The following is a 19,705-nucleotide window of genomic DNA, read 5'->3' as shown; positions in this document are numbered from 1 at the left end:
GTAGAGATAGTTGGAAACACACAGGTGGGAAGGTGCATTAATTGGTTAGAAACTGCATGATGCACTGACCGCCTGTGCTTGGTTTCAACAGTCACTGCTGCCACAGTCCCCTTAAGGCAACGTTCAGTATTTGGCCATTATTTTACATCAGTATATGTAAGCCAAAACCAGGAGTGGGTTATAAATACAGAAGTGGTGACGTGTTTCTATTATACTTTTCCTCTGATTGTTTCTCTCCTGGTTTTGGCTTACAGATATTGATGTAAAATACTGAACTTGTGAACGTGGCTTAACACAGAACTACAGAAATGTCTCATTACAAAAGTTTACAGTAGCACTTGTCTTCTGATAGTACAGTCCACTCTGCTGTAGAGCTGTACCTGATTAAAACCAACGCAGTACAGCAGAGTTAAACATTGTCTCATTGCAGTGCAGTAAGTTCTGCTGTACTGCCCCTACACACTATCTGCCTGTGAGATGGAAGATGAAGCACCATAAGAGGACACTGGCAGTGCAATGTGTTAGTACATCAGAAGTGAACTTTGTCTCATTACTGTGTTCGCTCTACTGTACTGTTTGCTCTCATAATCACACACTGCGCTGCAGTGATATCGGAGCTGACTATCAGTCACTACATGTCTCACACTGGTAGCCCCCCCTCTCATTTACAATAATCTCTGGATCAGATTCTCATGTAGGTCAATGTCCAGCCCATAGATATTAACACCTCACTGAAATAGAAGAAAATTGGATTTTTCTGGAATAAGACATCGGATCACAGATCTCAAAAGGTATAATTTTATTCAGCTTACTGTGACATGCCCATGTAGTCATCTTATGAATGTTGATCGTACCAATAGATTACCTTTAACCCTATGTCTGCATGTAAATAGCATTATCTGATGTGATCGGTTCCCTTTAAAGGCTAAAATCACAAAAAAGGCTAAGAAAGGAATAAACCGTAAAGTTTTAGTAATGACACCCTTTTCTATGCTATGACCAAATACCATAGGATCTAAGGGAATTAAACATCCATCTCTGATATATCTGGCTTAGATCAGGACTGGTGTTTGGGGGAGGTTTCACCCATAAGCTGTAAATATATACAAAGCACATACTACACGTGGGAACTGAACGTACACATTGGATCTACGATACAAGATGGATTCATAGTGTATGAGTGAACAGAAAGAAAGAACGGAATAATAAAAAAAAAACTGGGGACTAAGGATGTGGCAAACAGACTATCAATCTAGAGATTACCTGGGACATTCTCAGAAACTGCTGTTTGGCAGGTAGGTTTTGGTTTGATAATTTTTGGCTTACTGTTTACAGCATCATTGCTGATGGGCAAAGCTGATTGAGTAGAGAGAGAAACAGAAAAAGAAATAAAGAAAAGAAGGTAACAATGGGCAGGTTTCAGAATAAGCTTAGTTTCAGGAAACAACTTTTCTTTGCATAGGAGACCATGATTTCTGCCTTTTAAAAGAGAAGTTCAATGTCCATAACCATGGCCTTTGCAGATTTACTAGAATGTGGTAAATATGGCTCAATTTGAATCAGTTGGTAAACACTTACTTTTTTTTAGTCACTTTCCAGCACATTTTACAAGCGGGTGTGGCTTAATGGCAAAGGGGTGGCCATTAGAGATGAGCAAGCGTGGCTGCTCTGATAAGATGTTGGTGTTATCTGAGCATGCTCATGTGCTTGAATTCTGTATTCAAGTCGCTATGGCCAATTGTGTCACGGTTGTCCGACAGCCGCAACACATGCAGGGATTGCCGGTTGCTGCACTGTATTTCAGGGGCCCGACTTCACCATGGCTGAGCTCACAGCAGCTCATTCTTCAGTGGTTCTCAGCCTGGATGGTCGCATCTTGGCACCATCCAGGTTGAAAACTATTTAGCGCAGACCTGGATTACGGCATCAGACAGGTGAGGGATATGGTGTCTTTTTTTTTTTTTACAGGAGACGACTGATTCAATCACATGGGTGTTAGGTGAGAATAACTTATTTTTAAATAAAAATAAGTTTTTTTATTTCAAATAACTAAGCCGAGGGCTTGATGTCACTGTACAATACAAAGGTGACATCAACCCCACAAATATGAATCCCACTTGTCACCGCCACAGGGCGGTTGCAATATCCATGGCCCCTTACCAGCCCCCAGCTGTCTGCTTTAGCTTGGCTGTTTGTCAAAAATTGGGGGGGGCACATTGGTTTTTTTTATCTAAATATATTTAAAAAAGCATGGGGACTAGTCTATTCTTGATAACCTTGATAATTTTTGAGGGTTGCAGTCCAGAGCCTTCAGTTTTGCTGGCTGGTTATCAAAAACAGAGGGGAATTCACACGTTTTTATTGATCTATGATATCTATGATAAATATTCATCAGCTGCCGTCTGCTTTCGCAGTTATTAGTGGCAGCAGAGTAGTAGTCCCATCAGCAGACGCCTGTGACTGGTCACAGCTGCGGGCTCATGCTGTCATCTGACAGCATGGGAGCCGCGTCTCTCTGACTGGCGGTAATGATCTCACCACCGTTCAGAGGCAGTGTTTGCTGCGCTGTCATGCATATGACAGCGTGGCAAACACTGGATTTTTGGGCCCCCAATTCATGTGAATAGAGCCTGGGTTCAGGTACTGTTCTTGTACCCAAACCGTTTTTTTTTAAACTGTTCAGCCAGACCCGAACATCCAGGGGTTCGCCCATGACTAGTCATGGGAAGTGTTCTCATAGTAAGTTACTGCAGATCTTTCATTGCAATATGTGGGGTTTTAGAGAACCCAATCACAAAGTTATTATAAAATATTGGATTGTAAGGGATTGCTGTGATACCATACAGATCCTACATTAGTGATGGTTTTCAGTGAAGTCAAAACCTGACACCTTTATTCCTAAAGAATTTAAATGCAATTGCATCAAAGGAGAAAACCCCACTCTTTTACTAGGCAGGAATCAAGTGGCTTTCCAGCAATCTTATTGACATGTCTAAAAGATCTTGGTTGTTGCATGCGAATATCCCCTTTAAAGTGGTTGTCAGGGGGTAAGATATTGATGACCAAAGGCTCAGTCCGATGTCAGTTTGTCACACACAGAACTCGTATCTACAGTAGTAAGTATAGAGATGTTCTGAAGTCTGCACTGCAAGTCTATGGGTCTGTGGAATTATCGATCAGCAGTTGGATGCCATCTGTGTGGTGTCTCATTTTCACAGACTGTTTGTTAGGAGAAGCTGGAGTGATTTCCATCAGGTTTTTTTCCTTTCCTTTTTTATCCTAGAAGAACTGATTAAACGCTAACCAAACTCTGATGGTAAAAACGGAAAAAAACTCGGACGATTTTTTACGTTCACAAAAAATTACTAAAGTCTGAATGAGGACTTAGTAGTCGGTCACCATCATCAGATTGGTGGGGTCTGACCAGAGTTGGCACACCACAGCACTGTGTAGTGGCCATTATAGGGTACTGCAGCTGTAGTACACACCTTACTACTGAGCTGTGGTGTTCTCACTCCAGACAGTAAATTTCCAGCGGTTATGGCTCCAGGTATTACCTAAATAATAGGGATGCTATGTGTAGGCTCCCCCATAATTTGATATTGATGACCTATTCTAAGGCCAGTTTCACATGTTATCTTTTTTTTCCTCCTCACACGTGTTGATTTCATTGTTAGTTTTTCCAATTTTTGTTCCATTTGTTTTTCTTCTATGAAAAAACTTAGCTTCTGCTACTTACTATACAGTAAAGTACAGGCCACACACCGGTATTGGCAAGTTTGATCCACAGCATGATTACACCTACATAAGTCGTACATGTTAATACATGTTTATGTGCAAGTTCAATGAAAAAAATATATTTAACGAAAAGGAAGAAAAAAAAAAATGTTAAAGATTAAAATAAATTCTAAAGCATTTTTTTTTTTTCATTTTGCTGCTCCTGTATCCCTCCTGAAAGTGCCGACTGCACCTACACGCTGCCAGTCATGGCTGACATTGTCACACAGTGCGGTAACACACCCCATGACGAGGGGAACGGTAACAGCGGGTACACCGCAACAATGAAAACGGATTACAAGAAAGGATTTGTTACCTAAAAATGAAGTTAAAAAAAGAACTTAATTGCTGTAGCCATGACTTACTTGGTCCAATTGGTGCAAGTTGGATTCTCTGCCCTGCTGAGCCAACTTCCTTCTTATGGAAGGAGGGAGTGTATCCCCCGGCTGCATTGTATGAAGGGCCTACGTGTCCTCCGTAGGTTCCTGCAGAAGACAAGAGAATAATGCATGATCTTTCGAAGGAACCTGGTGAATGAGAAGCAAACCAAAAGTTGCCACAATAAGATACAATTTAATAATTTAAAAAGCATATAATGTGATTTGTTTTTTATTTTTAGATTACGGTATGTCTCTCACATTTGAGGTATACCTACAATAAAAGTTACAGACCTCTCCATTACTTGTCAGTGTATGAAATACTTATTTTCTCACGGTGTATATTGGTGATATGTATAGTTTTAGCATTGTTATTAGATTCTGAAAGTCTTTTTTTTTTTTTTTTTTTTTTAAATAACTCCCCACTCCAGCGTTTTTTTGTTTTGTTTTTCAGCACTGGAGTGGTGCTTCAAATATAAATCCCATGCCCCTGGTCCTATACTCACCCTCCGGCGTCTTCACAGTTTTTCGGCACAGCTCCATTCCTGCGGCGCCATCTTGTGAAAACAGGTTCTGAAAGGCCGGAACTCAGACGCTATGTCACAAGTTCTCAATGCAAGCCTATGAGAGCCAGAACATGGCTCTTATAGACTTGTATTAAAAAGTTACCTCCGCGCCGCTCCATGAAACAATGGAGCTGCTGGCAGGTCACCAATTTTCCAGGGTCGCTCACATCGATCAACGGTGAAAAGTAATCTGCCGGCAGCTCCAGTGTCTCATGAAGCAGCGCAGAGGTCACTGTTTGCTGTTGACAGACAGGAGCAACCCTGGAAAATGATCAATGCGATGGCTGACGAGTATCGGACGGGGCAGGGGAATTACATTTAAAGCACCACTCCAGCAGTGCAATTAAAAAAAAAAAAAACGCTGGAGAAGTTGTGCTTTAAGACTGGGTTCAAATTGCGTTATGGCAGTCCGTTAGACGGACTGCATTACACAGCGGCATAACGCGATGTAATGCAGCTGTTAACGCTGCTATAGACTGTGTCAGCTAGGAGGCGCTGTGTGGATGTCCCAGGAGAGAGGATGAGTGGCAGAATACTGAATGACCATTATGTATCTCAAGATGGGTGGCCTTGGGATGGAGACTTGTGTGTGTGTTGATCAGCAGTGATACTGCTGAGGTGCTGTTTCAATGTGTTTGGGAAGTCTCCAGGTAACTAGAGAGAGACCAGTTACTAACAAACCCACACGGGGTGTGTTTAAGAATGCTATTGTAAAGTGTGTATGAGTGGTTGAAGGACCTGGGATGAGGTCATAGCCATGTGACCCAGTGGGCGTGGCTACGGACCATATAAGGTGGCCAGGGTAGGTCACATGGAGTGAATGCAGGGACCCGGTTGGTCCGTTTTGGAAGGTCCCGTCTGAGAGAGATAGGGCTGTCTTCCTGACAGCAAGTGAACGCTGTGTTTAATGGCTGCACGTGCCTGATAGTTCCCTGGAGGGAATGGACGTCTACAGTGAGCTGAAGCAGCCATGAGGGAACCCTGACGGGTGAGATAACTGTGAGGCTGAAGAGCCTGCGTATGGAACATTGCATAACCTGTGTGACCACAGGCTGGACAGAGTGAAGCTCTGTCATGGACGCTATGCTGTTTTCTATTGCTTTGATGGTTTATGATGCATGAATAAACCGCATGGACAGATTGTTGTATGGAAAACCCGTGCCGGATCTGATTATTTGGCTGCCAAGCGAGTGTCCCCTATCTGAATGACAGCACTACCTTACAATTGCCATAATGCAGCGCATTGCTAACGCATGTCAAAATCTGCACGCGTTAGCAATGTGCCGTCATGCTTTGATGGACCCTTGGACGTGGTCTGCAGCGTCCGAGGGTCCGTCACTGCTAGCGCAGATGAAGCATCTGCGCTAGCGGGACCTCATAACGCGATCGCGTTATGCAGTAGCGTGAACGCAGTCCATCAACGCTATACGTTGAGCGGACTGCATTAATGCAGTATGAACCTGGCCTAAGGGCTTAGTTTCTTGTAGATCAGTTGATGTTTTCATTGGTTAGGGTTTATACACTTTTCATTGCTTTCTTTGAGAATCTGGTTAAATAAAAAACAGCAACTCTGGTATTGTGTGGTTTTATTTCATACTACATTTACTTGGATAAAAAAGACATTACTTTGTTGGTACGAGTAGAGCAATATTAGGTGTTTTTATTTACATTTTTACAAAATAAAAATACTTTTTATAGAAAAATTTTTTGGTCCTGTGAAAACTTATCGGAGGTAGTTTGACCACTTTTACCTGCACCGAATGGCAGCATGGGGGACTTTTCTCTGTATTAGCATTAAGTGGCAGGGTGTAGGCTAGATCGCTGCTCCATTCATTCCTTGTGGTGCTGTAAAGCGCTGCAGTCAGCATTTTCTAACAAACACATGGAGAACTGAGTGGCTGGACCCCCACTGATTAAAAAACTATCACCTACTCTATGGACTTGTCTTCACATGACAACCACTTTTAACTGTGTCACTATTTAGTCCCACTAGTGGATTTCACAATGAGATGGACTGCTGACAAAATAACTGGCGGCTAGTGATGAGCACAAGCGCTCGTTACTCGGGTTTGCCTAGGGAGCTAAGGTATGCACAGAGTATCATGGGTGCTGGTGTGACATGTTCGAGTCCCCGTGGCAGCATATTTCGCAGCTGTTGGCCACAAACCATGCGGGGATTGCCCGACAACCACTGATGTGCACTTGCGCTCATCACTACTGATGGCCAGTCTATCAGGACACACGTTTTCTCCATGCCTCCACCTACTGACTGCAGAATTTAAGCAGTAGTCTCAGGTCCAGAGTCCACAGTTGCACGGGACTCCAGCTGTAATGCAGAGGCTGTGACTGGACAATAACTTACAAATACTTAACACACAATGCCATACATGTATCTGTGTTAAAAGGTTGACAAATTGTTTTGTTCTTTTGCCTACTAATAAGCATATGTGCTTACCTGCATTGTTCCTCTTGAACGTAATTCCAGCTAATGAAGCAAGAGGTTTGGTGGACAATGCACTGCCCCAGGTAGAATGATTTGCTTCTTTATTCGCAGAGATTAGCCCTACGTTCTTCGGGTTCATACCTTAATGTGGTTGACAAAAAAACATATTACTACAACAAACTGAGCTCACCAAGGCAAATTGCAGATGAGTGTAGTATATTGGATAAGATCCCCCCAAAAAATAATTGTTTTCCAGAAGTAGGTAGACGAGGAGGTCATATAGTGCTATATTGGCTGGGACAAATATAAAAGTCAGCCCTACTAGTAAAAGAATTTAGGAATTTGTGCTTAGTTGGAAGGCTTAGCGTTAGCCCGAGCGCAGACATAGCCATATCCCTCCACCAAACTGTGTCCTAAGCCATTTAACAATCTGACAGATATGAAATAATACTCTCAGATGAGACTGCTCTAGATCATAGTTCCTTATGGTCAGCCTGGCCTAAGCAGACCTGAAACAGATTTTCTGCCTACAAGTGAGACATTAGGACATAATGCAGCACTGCAGAATAAATAAGCCCACCACAGATAAAAGATGACCATGGCGTTTCCAAGCATAGAAAATCAGGACCCGCCAACATGCAAGTCTCACATGTATCTAAGTGTGGAGTAGGTATTTTCTAACCAGACAACTCTAATCCTGCTCATCTTGCCACATGAGGACTTACCAGGTAGGTATCTTGACTGTCTAAGGTAGTGTTGTTTAGCAGATGTTGCTTGTCCAGAGTCGATTCTTAGAATTCCCATATTTGAAGAACCTTTATTTAATTCTCCAGTGGGAACTGGATCTGTGAAACTGAAAAGAGAAAAACAATCTCAGAAAAATTACCTGTTTATAAGTAAGACTTTTTTGTTAAAATGTATTTTTTTAATTACCGTATTTTCAATATCACTTCTTTTCATATCACCATCAATATTACATTTAAAAAATCCTGCAATTTTTAAACTGGTCTCTAGGCTATATACTAGACTCATACAGCCTGTTCTGTATGCAAGACTATTCAGCATTCTCATTCTCATTACAGACAGGAAGATGACGCCTGTCATCATACACTGACATACAGTGTAAGGGATTCACGCTTTCCGGTAGCGGATTGCGGTCTGGTCCAAACAAGTGAAGTTTATTGCCTTCATAAAAACGCCAGTCGTTGCAAAACAGCCTCTTCTGGGCACAAAGGTTTAACAGTAAAATAATCATTTCATGCACGAGGAGGTAATGACTATCAGAGCGGGCTCACCCATTCTGAATTCAGTCCTTCTCTCACTGCAGGCTAAACAATGCCAGAGTCTTTCCCACGCAGCAGTGCAGGTTCCACACCAAGCTCAGCATGCTTCACATTCGCTGGTTACTCACCAGCTCCAACTCCTCTCAGGCTTTGGTAGATGTCCACCATTAAACAGTCTTTTTTCCTCTCTTACACCACAGACTGCTCAGCTCCCCAGCTGGCTGACTAGTGAACATCCAGCCTGGCTCTCTAGACATAGCTAGCTAGGTGCAGCTAATTAATAAGACCTGCAGTGCTAGGAATTAACCCAGTCCCATCAGGCTCTTTAACAACAATAAATAACATCTATTATAAGAACCGGTCACAGCGCCCCTCCTCGCTCTCCCTTCACAATGACCTTTGCCCTGATGGGTTTGAGTTAGTTTATTGCTACAAATGTCCATGTGTCCAACAGAGAATAGGAGTATTGTGAAGAAACCAGAGTATATCTTTATTACCTAGACGACTATGTTTTTTTTGCCAACCAAGAACTGATTTTTTATCTGTATATTGGCTTGTGGATTTAAGTGTTTATTTCTGGTAGGTCAAGAAGACAGACTTGCAAGTGGATCTACCATTTAACATACTGTGTAAGTCTGTAATAGTGACATGTACATAGTGTGTGTTTCTCTTTGTTTATTGATGCGTGCTGATATGCTAATAGTGCACTATACTCTGGAATCAGTTTGTTGACTTCGAAAGTAAAGAGGGAAAAGAATGTGAGGGTGGACTGAAGGACACTGGGTAATTCTAAAAATAGCTTACATGCCTCAGGTATAAAAAGACTCAGAGTGCAGATCTCATGACTCCAACTGAAGTAACACAGAGCTACCAGCCGGACATTCTGCAAAACACCCAAACGGACGAGAGACAGGACTGCAGCCAATTCATCATGGCACCATCACGAGGGACACAGATCTATCATTCTATAGGAAACAACCTAGGGGTTTTCGGCTCCGGTTTGAAGGAGACAGATCTGATCCAGTGACCATCTCTGAACCATGGATATATTTGGATAAAGCCAGGTTTTGGGACCCGCTGGTCGCCTGGTTCCATGGAGATGGTCGGATAAGCCAGGTTGTGACTCTCGTGTCAACTGGCTTTGGACCTTGTATGGACTGTTCTCTGTCATCTCCCTATGCTTGTGGTTACCTCCTCTCTGTGTGTGTATCACAGGTGGAGTAGCGACCCTGGGAGCTCTGACGTAACATCTACCATTATCCCGGCGAGTCAGCGGAAGGGTGAGACCCTGTAATGCACACCATCTTTGGGATAATTTCTGGGATTGTTCTGTTTGCTATTGGATGTTGTAGTTCAATAAAGTATTGCCACACTGTTTTACCCTAACTCTGTGTTGTCTGTGTAGTGTAGTGCCCACGGGGAGATAGTGGTATGAGCCCTGGTCCATGCAGTCTTGTTAAAGGCAGCCGGGCCAGTGCACGAGAGCACCCACTGACCCCGTTTCTCCACAAGTATTAACTGTAACCTGTCAGCTGCCTTAGCACCCCTTAAATCAAGACTAGGTCTCTGATCTAGGCAGCACGGTGGCTCAGTGGTTAGCGCTGCAGCCTTGCAGCGCTGGGGTCCTGGGCTCAAATCCCACCAAGGACAACATCTGCAAGGAGTTTGCATGTTCTCCCCGTGTTTGCGTGGGTTTCCTCCGGGTACTCCGGTTTCCTCCCACACTCCAAAGACATACTGATAGGGAATTTAGATTGTGAGCCCCATCGGGGACAGTGATGAAAATGTGTGCAAACTGTAAAGCGCTGCGGAATATGTTAGCGCTATATAAAAATAAAGATTATTATTAAAGATTATTATTATGATCTGTGTCATTACTGCATTCTATTAACCCCTTTTTTAATTTTATGGCTTTGTGATCTCTATATACTTTAAAATCAAGTTATATTCTGCGTTTATGCAATGCAAATATTTTAGGACTAGTCCGGTGGGCCTTTGAATTTTCTAGTCTACTCCTGCCTCTCGCCTTGTTAGCATGTCCCTCTGTTTGCAATTTACATAATTTGCAAGAGAGGTGTCACTGTCAACATTGTTCTCCACTGGGTGCGATGCACTGGTGAAGCTGGGGAGCTCCATTGCACATATGTGCAATATGCAAGGAGCCAACAGTGACCATGCTCTTGCAAATTATGTAAATGGCATACAAGATGGGAGGTAGATCTACGCCGGGGTAATAGACACCCAACCAGACTAATTCTGAGACATTTCAACTGCACAAATGCAAAGAAAACTTGATTTTAAAAGTATATAGAGATTGCAAAGTCAGAAGAAAGGATGTAGTTAGAATGCAGAGAGTTGTGGATAGGGAAGCTGACAGGCCACCTTAAATAAGGCCTAGAGGCAAATGAAGGAAATTACAAGATTTGTTTATGCAATTGGTGATATTAATGATATAAAAAAAAAAAATTTTTTTTTATAAAAACCTGATTTAAACAATAAGTCAAGAGACGAATTTGTAAATCTACGAAGAAAAGTGTGAAGCATTTTACACAGACATAAATAGGCACAGAATTTTTGATCATCAAAAGACAGGCTAAAAAGGTGGAGATTGTTGTGTAACTAGTATTCCAGTGACCATAATGGTTTCATGAAAAAACACCCCATTTATGTTAGTAAGACAAGTACACAGATGTATAACATTACCAAAATGGGTATATAGGTGGACATAACGGGACAATCGCAAATCATGTATAAAATATAAGAGAAACAACAGCGAAAAAAAGTCCAATACAAAAATTGCAAATTTATAACAATAATTTTATTCAAGTGTATCAGTATTATAGAAAAAAGGTGAAGTACGAGTCAATGATGACCATAGAAAGTACATGGGCAAAAAAGATAGGCCATACCAAAGGTACATGGACAGGGGAATGTGCATAATTTTATAAATATATGAAACAAAGTTTAAATATTCCACTTAGTCCCATATTATTATAAAACAACCAGTCACTGTGTCCTAAATAGAAGCTTGGATGGCGCTTTTTTGCCCATGTACTTTCTATGGTCATCATTGACTCGTATTTCACCTTTTTTCTATAATCCTGATACACTTGAATAAAATTATTGTTATAAATTTGCAATTTTTGTATTGGACTTTTTTTTCGCTGTGGTTTCTCATATATAGTATTCCAGTGAGTAGCATGTGATTTTTGTTAGTTCTTCCCGTCAGTGACCACGGTGAGGAGGAGTTTGTATGGAGCGGCGATCAAGAATGCACACTACCACTCCATACAAAACCACAAATGTCCAAAAGCAACTATGGGCAAGATAACATCTATCATCAATTAATAATGATCCCCGTGGATTTAAAGCTGTCTATCCACGAAAACTATTTAATGGATAAAGTAAATGTAAACTCCAGACTAAATATAGAAAAAAGAAAAAAGGAGTGCTATAAATAAAAAATATAAAATATAAGTTTATTTATTAGTTACAAATACATGTATGCAATGATAAAAATTACAAATACCATATAACCCTAAGTAATGTAATGTATTCCCAGAGCAATTTTACAGGCAACCAATATCTTTGATGGCACAAAAAAAAAAAAAATATATATATATATTTATATCCAGTGTTACAACAACCATCAGTGACCATGAATAAAAAAATAATAAAAATAAAAAATAAAATACAATGGCTTTGCACGTGTACAGGGACCAGCCCACAGTGCGCTACCAACAATAGTGCCAAAGAAAAATTGAACAAATACTCCCAAGTGCTTACCCATATAGTATGGTGCCTGGTTGCTCTGGAACCACACGTCTCCCCTTCTGTTGTTTCTCATATATAGTATTCCAGTGAGTAGCATGTGGTTTTTGTTAGTTCTTCCCGCCAGTGACCACAGTGAGGAGTAGTTTGTATGGAGCGGCGATCAAGAATGCACACTACCACTCCATACAAAATCTTCAGTAATCACAGTAAATGCTGGGCACCTCACTCCGCCATTGCCATAACTAACCGTTAGTATGGTTCGCGCTGAAATATCCCTTGGAACAGTTACAAAACCAAATCCTTTACATTGTATACAGCTATGTAAGCAGTCACATAACTCATTCCATGCTAGTGGTTAAAGCTGAAGCTCACCCATATAAAGAGTCGTCATTTTTGTTCTCTTTAACCATAGCCATGCTTGGCTTCTTCGAGAACGAGATGCCGAAGTCGGTATCAAACTCATCCCAGCTGTCTTTTAAAATGGATTGGCCCCAGCGTCGTCTTCCATGTTTAAGGTTCACAATGCCGTTCTGTGGCCCATTACTCACTGTCTTCTACGTTATAAAGAAAAAGAGAAATGATCTGGGTTACGGTCGCAGTGTATCGGATAGCAGCCTATTTTACAAATTTAATAAAAAAATAACATGGGAAAAAACAGTTGCATATATCTAGCGCAACCACAACGCTCCATTCTTGGGTCAGGAAGTAAACAAAAAAAAAAAAAAAAAAAAATGTAGTAACCAAAGCCATAGATTCCTGGTTCTGCTGCGACTTGGTGAAAATAAGAAAGGATATTGTGAAGAACAACTTTAAAGAAAATCTGTCACCACATTCTTGCTACCTCATCTGAGCAGCATGATGTAGGGACAGAGACTTGAATTTCAGCGATGTGTCACTTGTTTTACTTGGTGCAGAAGCTTTGACTGAAGATCTAGCAGTGCTCAGAAAGCTTATTCATGTATAACCCTGCCCACACCACTGATTGGTAGTTTTCTTTCTGCATATGCACAGTGTACACAGCTTCCAATCAGTGGTGGGGGCGGAGTTACACAGAGCAGCATTTCTAGGAGGCACGAGACAGCTAGTCCAGTAGTGATCATTTCCTACTGCTGAAACACATATGTTACTGAACCTACAGAAAACAGCCTAGTAAGTGACAGATCACTGTAATCAGGTCCTCTATGTCTAACTCATGCTGCTCTAACATTACATGGCAAAAAACTGCTGACACATTCCATTTGACTGCATGATGGAAGATTTTGTTGTAAAGATTAAGTATCTCTGAAAGGGGTTGTCCACCTTGCTTTCCTTTTAAAATGTAAAATGGCCCATAGTATGAAAATAAAAAACTATGGGCCTGCTTCACCTTTTTTTAGTTTTGTCTTGTGGTTTTTTTTGCACCTAATTCTTCAAAATGGTTCAAGTGGTTCATGAACCTTGCTCAAAATTTAATAAAAAAAGTATTTCAGCTTTTTTGCGACTTTTGAACGTAAAATGTTACACTAAAATGTCCTGCTAAAATGTTATAAAATTTGTGCAAAATTTAAGATGTACATAAAATCACTCAGAGTTGAAGGAGACTGCAGTACATTTGCACATAAATTTTATTTATTTTTTTTTATGTGAATTAGCTACAACCATCTTGAAACTCTGACCCCTGCCTACAATAACGAGTATATAAAAACAAACCAAACAGGCAAAACACATATAAAATAGACTTTAAAAAAGGCGCAAATTAGTAACAGTTGAAAAATAATAAAATAAGATAAACAAAAAAGACCTCAATACAATAATTAACCCCTTCATGACCCAGCCTATTTTGACCTTAATGACCTGGCCATTTTTTGCAATTCTGACCAGTGTCCCTTTATGAGGTAATAACTCTGGAACGCTTCAACGCATCCCAGCGATTCTGAGATTGTTTTTTCGTGACATATTGGGCTTCATGATAGTGGTAAATTTAGGTCGATAATTTTTGCGTTTATTTGTGAAAAAAATCAGAAATTTGGAGAAAATTTTGAAAATTTCGCAATTTTCAAATTTTGAATTTTTATTCTGTTAAACTAGAGAGTTATGTGACACAAAATAGTTACTAAATAACATTTCCCACATGTCTACTTTACATCAGCACAATTTTGGAAGCAAAATATTATTTTGTTAGGAAGTTATAAGGGTTAAAAGTTGACCAGTGATTTCTCATTTTTACAACAAAATTTACAAAACCATTTTTTTAGGGACCACCTCACATTTGAAGTCACTTTGAGGGGTCTATATGGCAGAAAATACCCAAAAGTGACACCATTCTAAAAACTGCACCCCTCAAGCTACTCAAAACTACATTCAAGAAGATTATTAACACTTCAGGTGTTTCACAGGAACTAAAGCAATGTGGAAGGAAAAAATGGACATTTTAATTTTTCCAACACTAATTTTCTTTCAGCATCAATTTTTTCATTTTCACATGGGCAACAGGATAAAATGGATCCTAAAATTTGTTGGGCAATTTCCCCTGAGTACACCGATACCTCATATGTGGTCATAAACCACTGTTTGGGCGCACGGCAGGGCTCAGAAGGGAAGGAGTGCCATTTGACTTTTTGAATGGAAAATATGCTGGAATATTTAGCGCTTGCCATGTCGCGTTTGGAGAGTCGCTATGTGCCTAAACACTGGAGCTCCCCCACAAGTGACCCCATTTTGGAAACTAGACCCCCCAAGGAACTTATCTAGATGCATAGTGATCACTTTGAACCCCCAGGTGCTTCTCAAATTGATCCGTAAAAAAACTTTTTTTTCACAAAAATTATGTTTTAGCCTCAGTTTTTTCATTTTCACATGGGCAACAGGATAAAATGGATCCTAAAATTGTTGGGCAATTTCTCCTGAGCACTCCAATACCTCATATGTGGTCATAAACCACTGTTTGGGTGCACGGCAGGGCACGGAAGGGAAGGAGCGCCATTTGACTTTTTGAATGGAAAATTAGCTCCAATCGTTATCGGACACCATGTCGCGTTTGGAGAGCCCCTGTGTGCCTAAACATTGGAGCTCCCCCACAAGTGACCCCATTTTGGAAACTAGACCCCATAAGGAACTTATCTAGATGTGTAGTGAGCACTTTGAACCCCCAAGTGCCTCACAAAAGTTTATAACATAGAGCAGTGAAAATAAAAAATCATTTTTTTTTCCTCAAAAATGAATTTTTAGCACGCTATTTTTTATTTTCACAAGGGTAACAGGACAATCTGGACAACAACTTTTGTGGTCCAATTTCTCCTGAGTACGCTGGTACCCCATATGTGGGGGGGCACTGTTTGGGTGCACGGCAGGGCGCAGAAGGGAATGAGCGCCATTTGACTGTTTGAAATGAAAATTAGCTCCAATCGTTAGCGGACACCATGTCGTGTTTAGAGATCCCGTGTGCCTAAACTTTGGAGCTCCCCCACAAATGACCCCATTTTGGAAACTAGACCCCCTAGGGAACTTATCTAGATGCATAGTGAGCACTTTGAACCCACAGGTGATTCACAGAAGTTTATAATGCAGAGCAGTGAAAATAAAAAAATCTTTTTTTTCCTAAAAAAAAAAAAAATTTTTAGTCGGCAATTTTTTATTTTCACAAGGGTACCAGGATAAATTGGACCCCAAAAGTTGTTGTCCAGTTTGTCCTGAGTACGCTGGTACCCCATATGTGGGGGGGAACCACTGTTTGGGCACACGTTGGGGCTCAGCAGGGAAGTAGTGACATTTTGAAATGCTGACTTTGATGGAATGGTCTGCGGGCGTCATGTTACATTTGCTGAGCCCCTGTGTGCCTAAACAGTAGAAACCCCACACAAGTGACCCCATTTTGGAAACTAGACCCCCCCAAGGAACTTATCTAGATGTGTGGTGAGCACCTTGAACCCCCAAGTGCTTCACAGAAGTTTATAACGCAGAGCCGTGAAAATAAAAAATCATTTTTTCCTCAAAAAAAAATGATTTTTAGCCCGCAATTTTTTTTTCACAAGGGTAACAGGATAAATTGGACCCCAAAAGTTGTTTTCCAGTTTGTCCTGAGTACGCTGATACCCCATATGTGTGGGGGAACCATTGTTTGGGCACACGTCAGGGCTCGGAATGGAAGTAGTGACGTTTTGAAATGCAGACTTTGATGGAATAGTCTGCGGTCGTCATTACGTTTGCAGAGCCCCTGATGTACCTAAACGGTGGAAACCCCCCACAAGTGACCCCATTTTGGAAACTAGTCCTTCCAAGGAACTTATGTAGATGTATGGTGAGCACTTTTAACCCCCAAGTGCTTCACAGAAGTTTATAATGCAGAGACGTGAAAATGAAAAAAACATTTTTTTTCCACAAAAATAATTTTTTAGCCTCCATTTTTTTATTTTCCCAAGGGTAACAGGAGAAATTAGTCCCCAAAAGTTGTTGTGCAATTTTTCCTGAGTACGCCGATACCCCATATGTGGGGGTAAACCACTGTTTGGGCACACGTCGGGGCTTGGAAGGGAGGGAGCACCGTTTGACTTTTTGAACGCAAAATTGGCTGGAATCAATGGTTGCACCATATCGCGTTTGGAGACCCCCTGATGTGCCTAAACAGTGGAAACCCCTCAATTCTAACTCCAACCCTAACCCCAACACACCCCTAACCACAACCCTAACCCCAACACATCCCTAACCCTAACCATAAACCTAACCCCAACACACCCCTAACCCCAACACTAACCATAACACTAACCACAAGCCTAACTCTAATTCCAACCCTAACCCTCTTTCCAACCCTAACCCTCTTTCCAACCCTAACCCTAACGGAAAAATAAAAATATTTTCTTTATTTTATTAGTTATGCCTACCTATGGGGGTGATAATCGGTGGGTTCATTTACTTCTTATTTCATTTTGATCACTGCGAGAGTGATCAAAATGAAATAATGGAATCTGCAGCCGGCAGATTCGGGCGGGCGCACTGCGCATGCGCCTGGCATTTTCCAAGATGGCGGCGCCCATGAACCGGACCCGCTGGACACCGGGAGCGACAGGGGGACTTAGAAGGTGCCGGGGGCGGTGAGAGTGGGTGAGGGAGTTATCGGAAGCTGGCGGAGAGCGGAGGGAATGGGAGGGGGGGGCAGATGATGACAGCGGTGGCAGATCGCCGCTGTCATTCAGTGGCGGGGGGGAATCGCCGGTGGTGTGTGTGTGTGGGGGGGGGGGGGTCGAATCGGTGTCTCCAGCCATGTCCGATGCTACCGCAGCATCGTCCATGGCTGGATTGTAATATTTCATCTATTTTCATTGATTAAATATTACTATCGCTCTGATTGGCTGTTTCACTTTTAACAGCCAATCGGAGCGATCGTAGAAACGTGGGGGCGAAGCGACGCCCCCTGTGGTGAATTACAAAGCCCCCTGTATCTGCGAGTCATGTGACCTTTCATTGACCCCGGTCACCCGACCCGCAGGGGGGCTTTGAATTCATGACACAGGGTATGCGTCATAGGTCGGATTGGCACAGACTTTCATGACGCATACGCTGTGTCACATGTCGGGAAGGGGTTAATAGGGCCCTCAGTACTTCTACGGATCCCCTGTTGCTCTTTAGGCAATGTGCACATGTAGTTTTAGGTGCTGCGGATTTGGAAAAATCTGCAGGTAAATCCACAGGTCAAAAGACCTGCGGATTAGCCTGCGGTTTAGCCCTGCGGTTTCACACCTCTACAATGGAGAAGGAGTGAAACTGCTGCGGATTCCGCACAAAGAATTGACATGCTGCGGATTTGAACCTGTAGCAAAACCGCGCGGAAAAATCCGCAGCATATGTGCACAGCGTTTTTCAGTTTTCCATGGAAAACAATGGTACTGTACAACGCACCTAAATCTGCTGTGGCCCCGCAGGGCCAGAAACGCTGTGGATCCGCAGCAGAATCCGCACCGTGTGCACATAGCCTCAGTGCTGCCTGGGTTCCCCTCTGGTCTCTATTTTATTCGGAGTCCACCATAAACCTGCATGCTTGGCTTGGTGGAGCATGCATGTTTATTTGAATGTGCCTAGGGGACTAATTGAGAGTCAGTCAGTCTTATCTCCTATGGGAGCAAAGGATTGGGCATATTGAAATCCAACATTCTCAATCCCTCTTTGCCCCAATATCTGCTGTCATGGGACCCTTCGGAGGCCCCTGTACACAAAAGACGTAGCTCATGGATGAGCAGCTTCACAAGGATATGATAAGATCCAGATCCATCCATGGTCACATTACACGTATGCTACTTACTGGAGAGATGGTTTTGCTGATACTGGGGAGAGCCACTTGGGGGGCTTTGGATGGCAGCTGGCTGTTAGCGGTGCTTTGTGGCAGCTGTATTTGCTGCAGGGCTCTCTGGGGGGCAGGCGAGTCACTTGGTAATGTCTTCTCTGCTGCTTCAGTTGGAGGAGAGAGTTTCTTTTTCATCTCAGATAATGGTTGGGGTTCATTGGAGAGCACCGGTTTCTCTAAAGGCTTTTTCTGATCCACTTGTCCCGGAGGTCCAAGTGCTTGTCCAACTTGAAAATAAGGGTACCTCAAAGCCTGGGTAAGTGAGCAGATGGAAGACAAGCATCTCTATTCACAAATCAAATATATCCATTACCTCTACAATCTAGGCTGCAGGACTGAATAGGAAAAATCCATTTCTCAAACAGCATCTATGCATTTGTAATTCTTAGAAAAAAATACATAACGGTACAACAGAAAAAACACAGGGATTCATAAGCTACTTTCACACAAAGCTGAAATGTTATGGATTTCCCATCTGTAATTGCTTGGAGTAGGGGCAAAGTGAATGAGATCCCAGCAGATCTCATGCAGAAAAATAGATTTTTACATTTTCAGGATGTCAGTGTGTATTAATCATGCACTTATTGTGGATTAATGACTTGTTGAAGAATCTACCAGTGATGAGCGAACGTGCTGGGATAAGGTGTTATCGGAGCATGCTTGGGTGCTAACCGAGTGTCTTCAGCGTGCTCGAAAACTATATTTGAGTCCCTGCGCCTGTATGTCTCACATGCAGGGACTGACTAAGAAACAGGCAATCCCCGCATGTGTTGCAGCTGTAGAATGTGGGGACTTGAACATATTATTCGAGCACGCTGAAGACACTCGGTCACCACCTTATCCCAGCAGGTTTGCTCATCACCAGAATCTACAATCTTTTGTTTGCTTTTTCGTATGTTACATACTGTGCTGTTTTTTTTTGCAGAAAATTCAGCAACAAAATCTGCAAGGTTTGGTGTAGATTTTGCCATTAACTATTTTTGCTGAGTGGATGCCAAATTTTCAGGATCCATTCCGCTACATGTGAACATACCCCTAAGATAATGAGTACCGTAGATGGCATTTTTAATAACAGAAGTAAAACAGGTGCGCTCAAAATCTTCATTCTTAAAGGAATAGTAAAGAGCACACAAAAGGTATTGCCTTCCTGAATTTTCTCATTTTTACTTGGT

The 19,705-nt window shown here is 42.0% G+C and overlaps 1 protein-coding gene across 2 annotated transcripts in view; it reads right to left on the bottom strand.

Annotated features, from left to right (window-relative positions):
* Positions 1-19,705, bottom strand: part of MAK (male germ cell associated kinase) — an 85,285-nt gene that overhangs the window by 3,915 nt on the left and 61,665 nt on the right. For both annotated transcript variants that reach the window (XM_073566708.1, XM_073566716.1), the window contains exons 9-13: positions 18,492-18,785; positions 12,593-12,774; positions 7,889-8,016; positions 7,176-7,304; positions 4,143-4,262 (exon numbers count right to left, since the gene is read on the bottom strand). In XM_073566708.1, the coding sequence (XP_073422809.1) occupies positions 4,143-4,262; positions 7,176-7,304; positions 7,889-8,016; positions 12,593-12,774; positions 18,492-18,785 (853 nt within the window). The remainder of the gene's footprint in view (positions 1-4,142; positions 4,263-7,175; positions 7,305-7,888; positions 8,017-12,592; positions 12,775-18,491; positions 18,786-19,705) is intronic.

This window comes from Dendrobates tinctorius, unplaced genomic scaffold (assembly GCF_039654945.1).
Source record: "Dendrobates tinctorius isolate UK_male_01 unplaced genomic scaffold, ASM3965494v1 ptg000004l, whole genome shotgun sequence".
NCBI lineage: Eukaryota > Metazoa > Chordata > Amphibia > Anura > Dendrobatidae > Dendrobates > Dendrobates tinctorius.
Note: the sequence above shows the minus strand (reverse complement) of the source record. Positions and strands in the feature narration are given on the sequence as shown.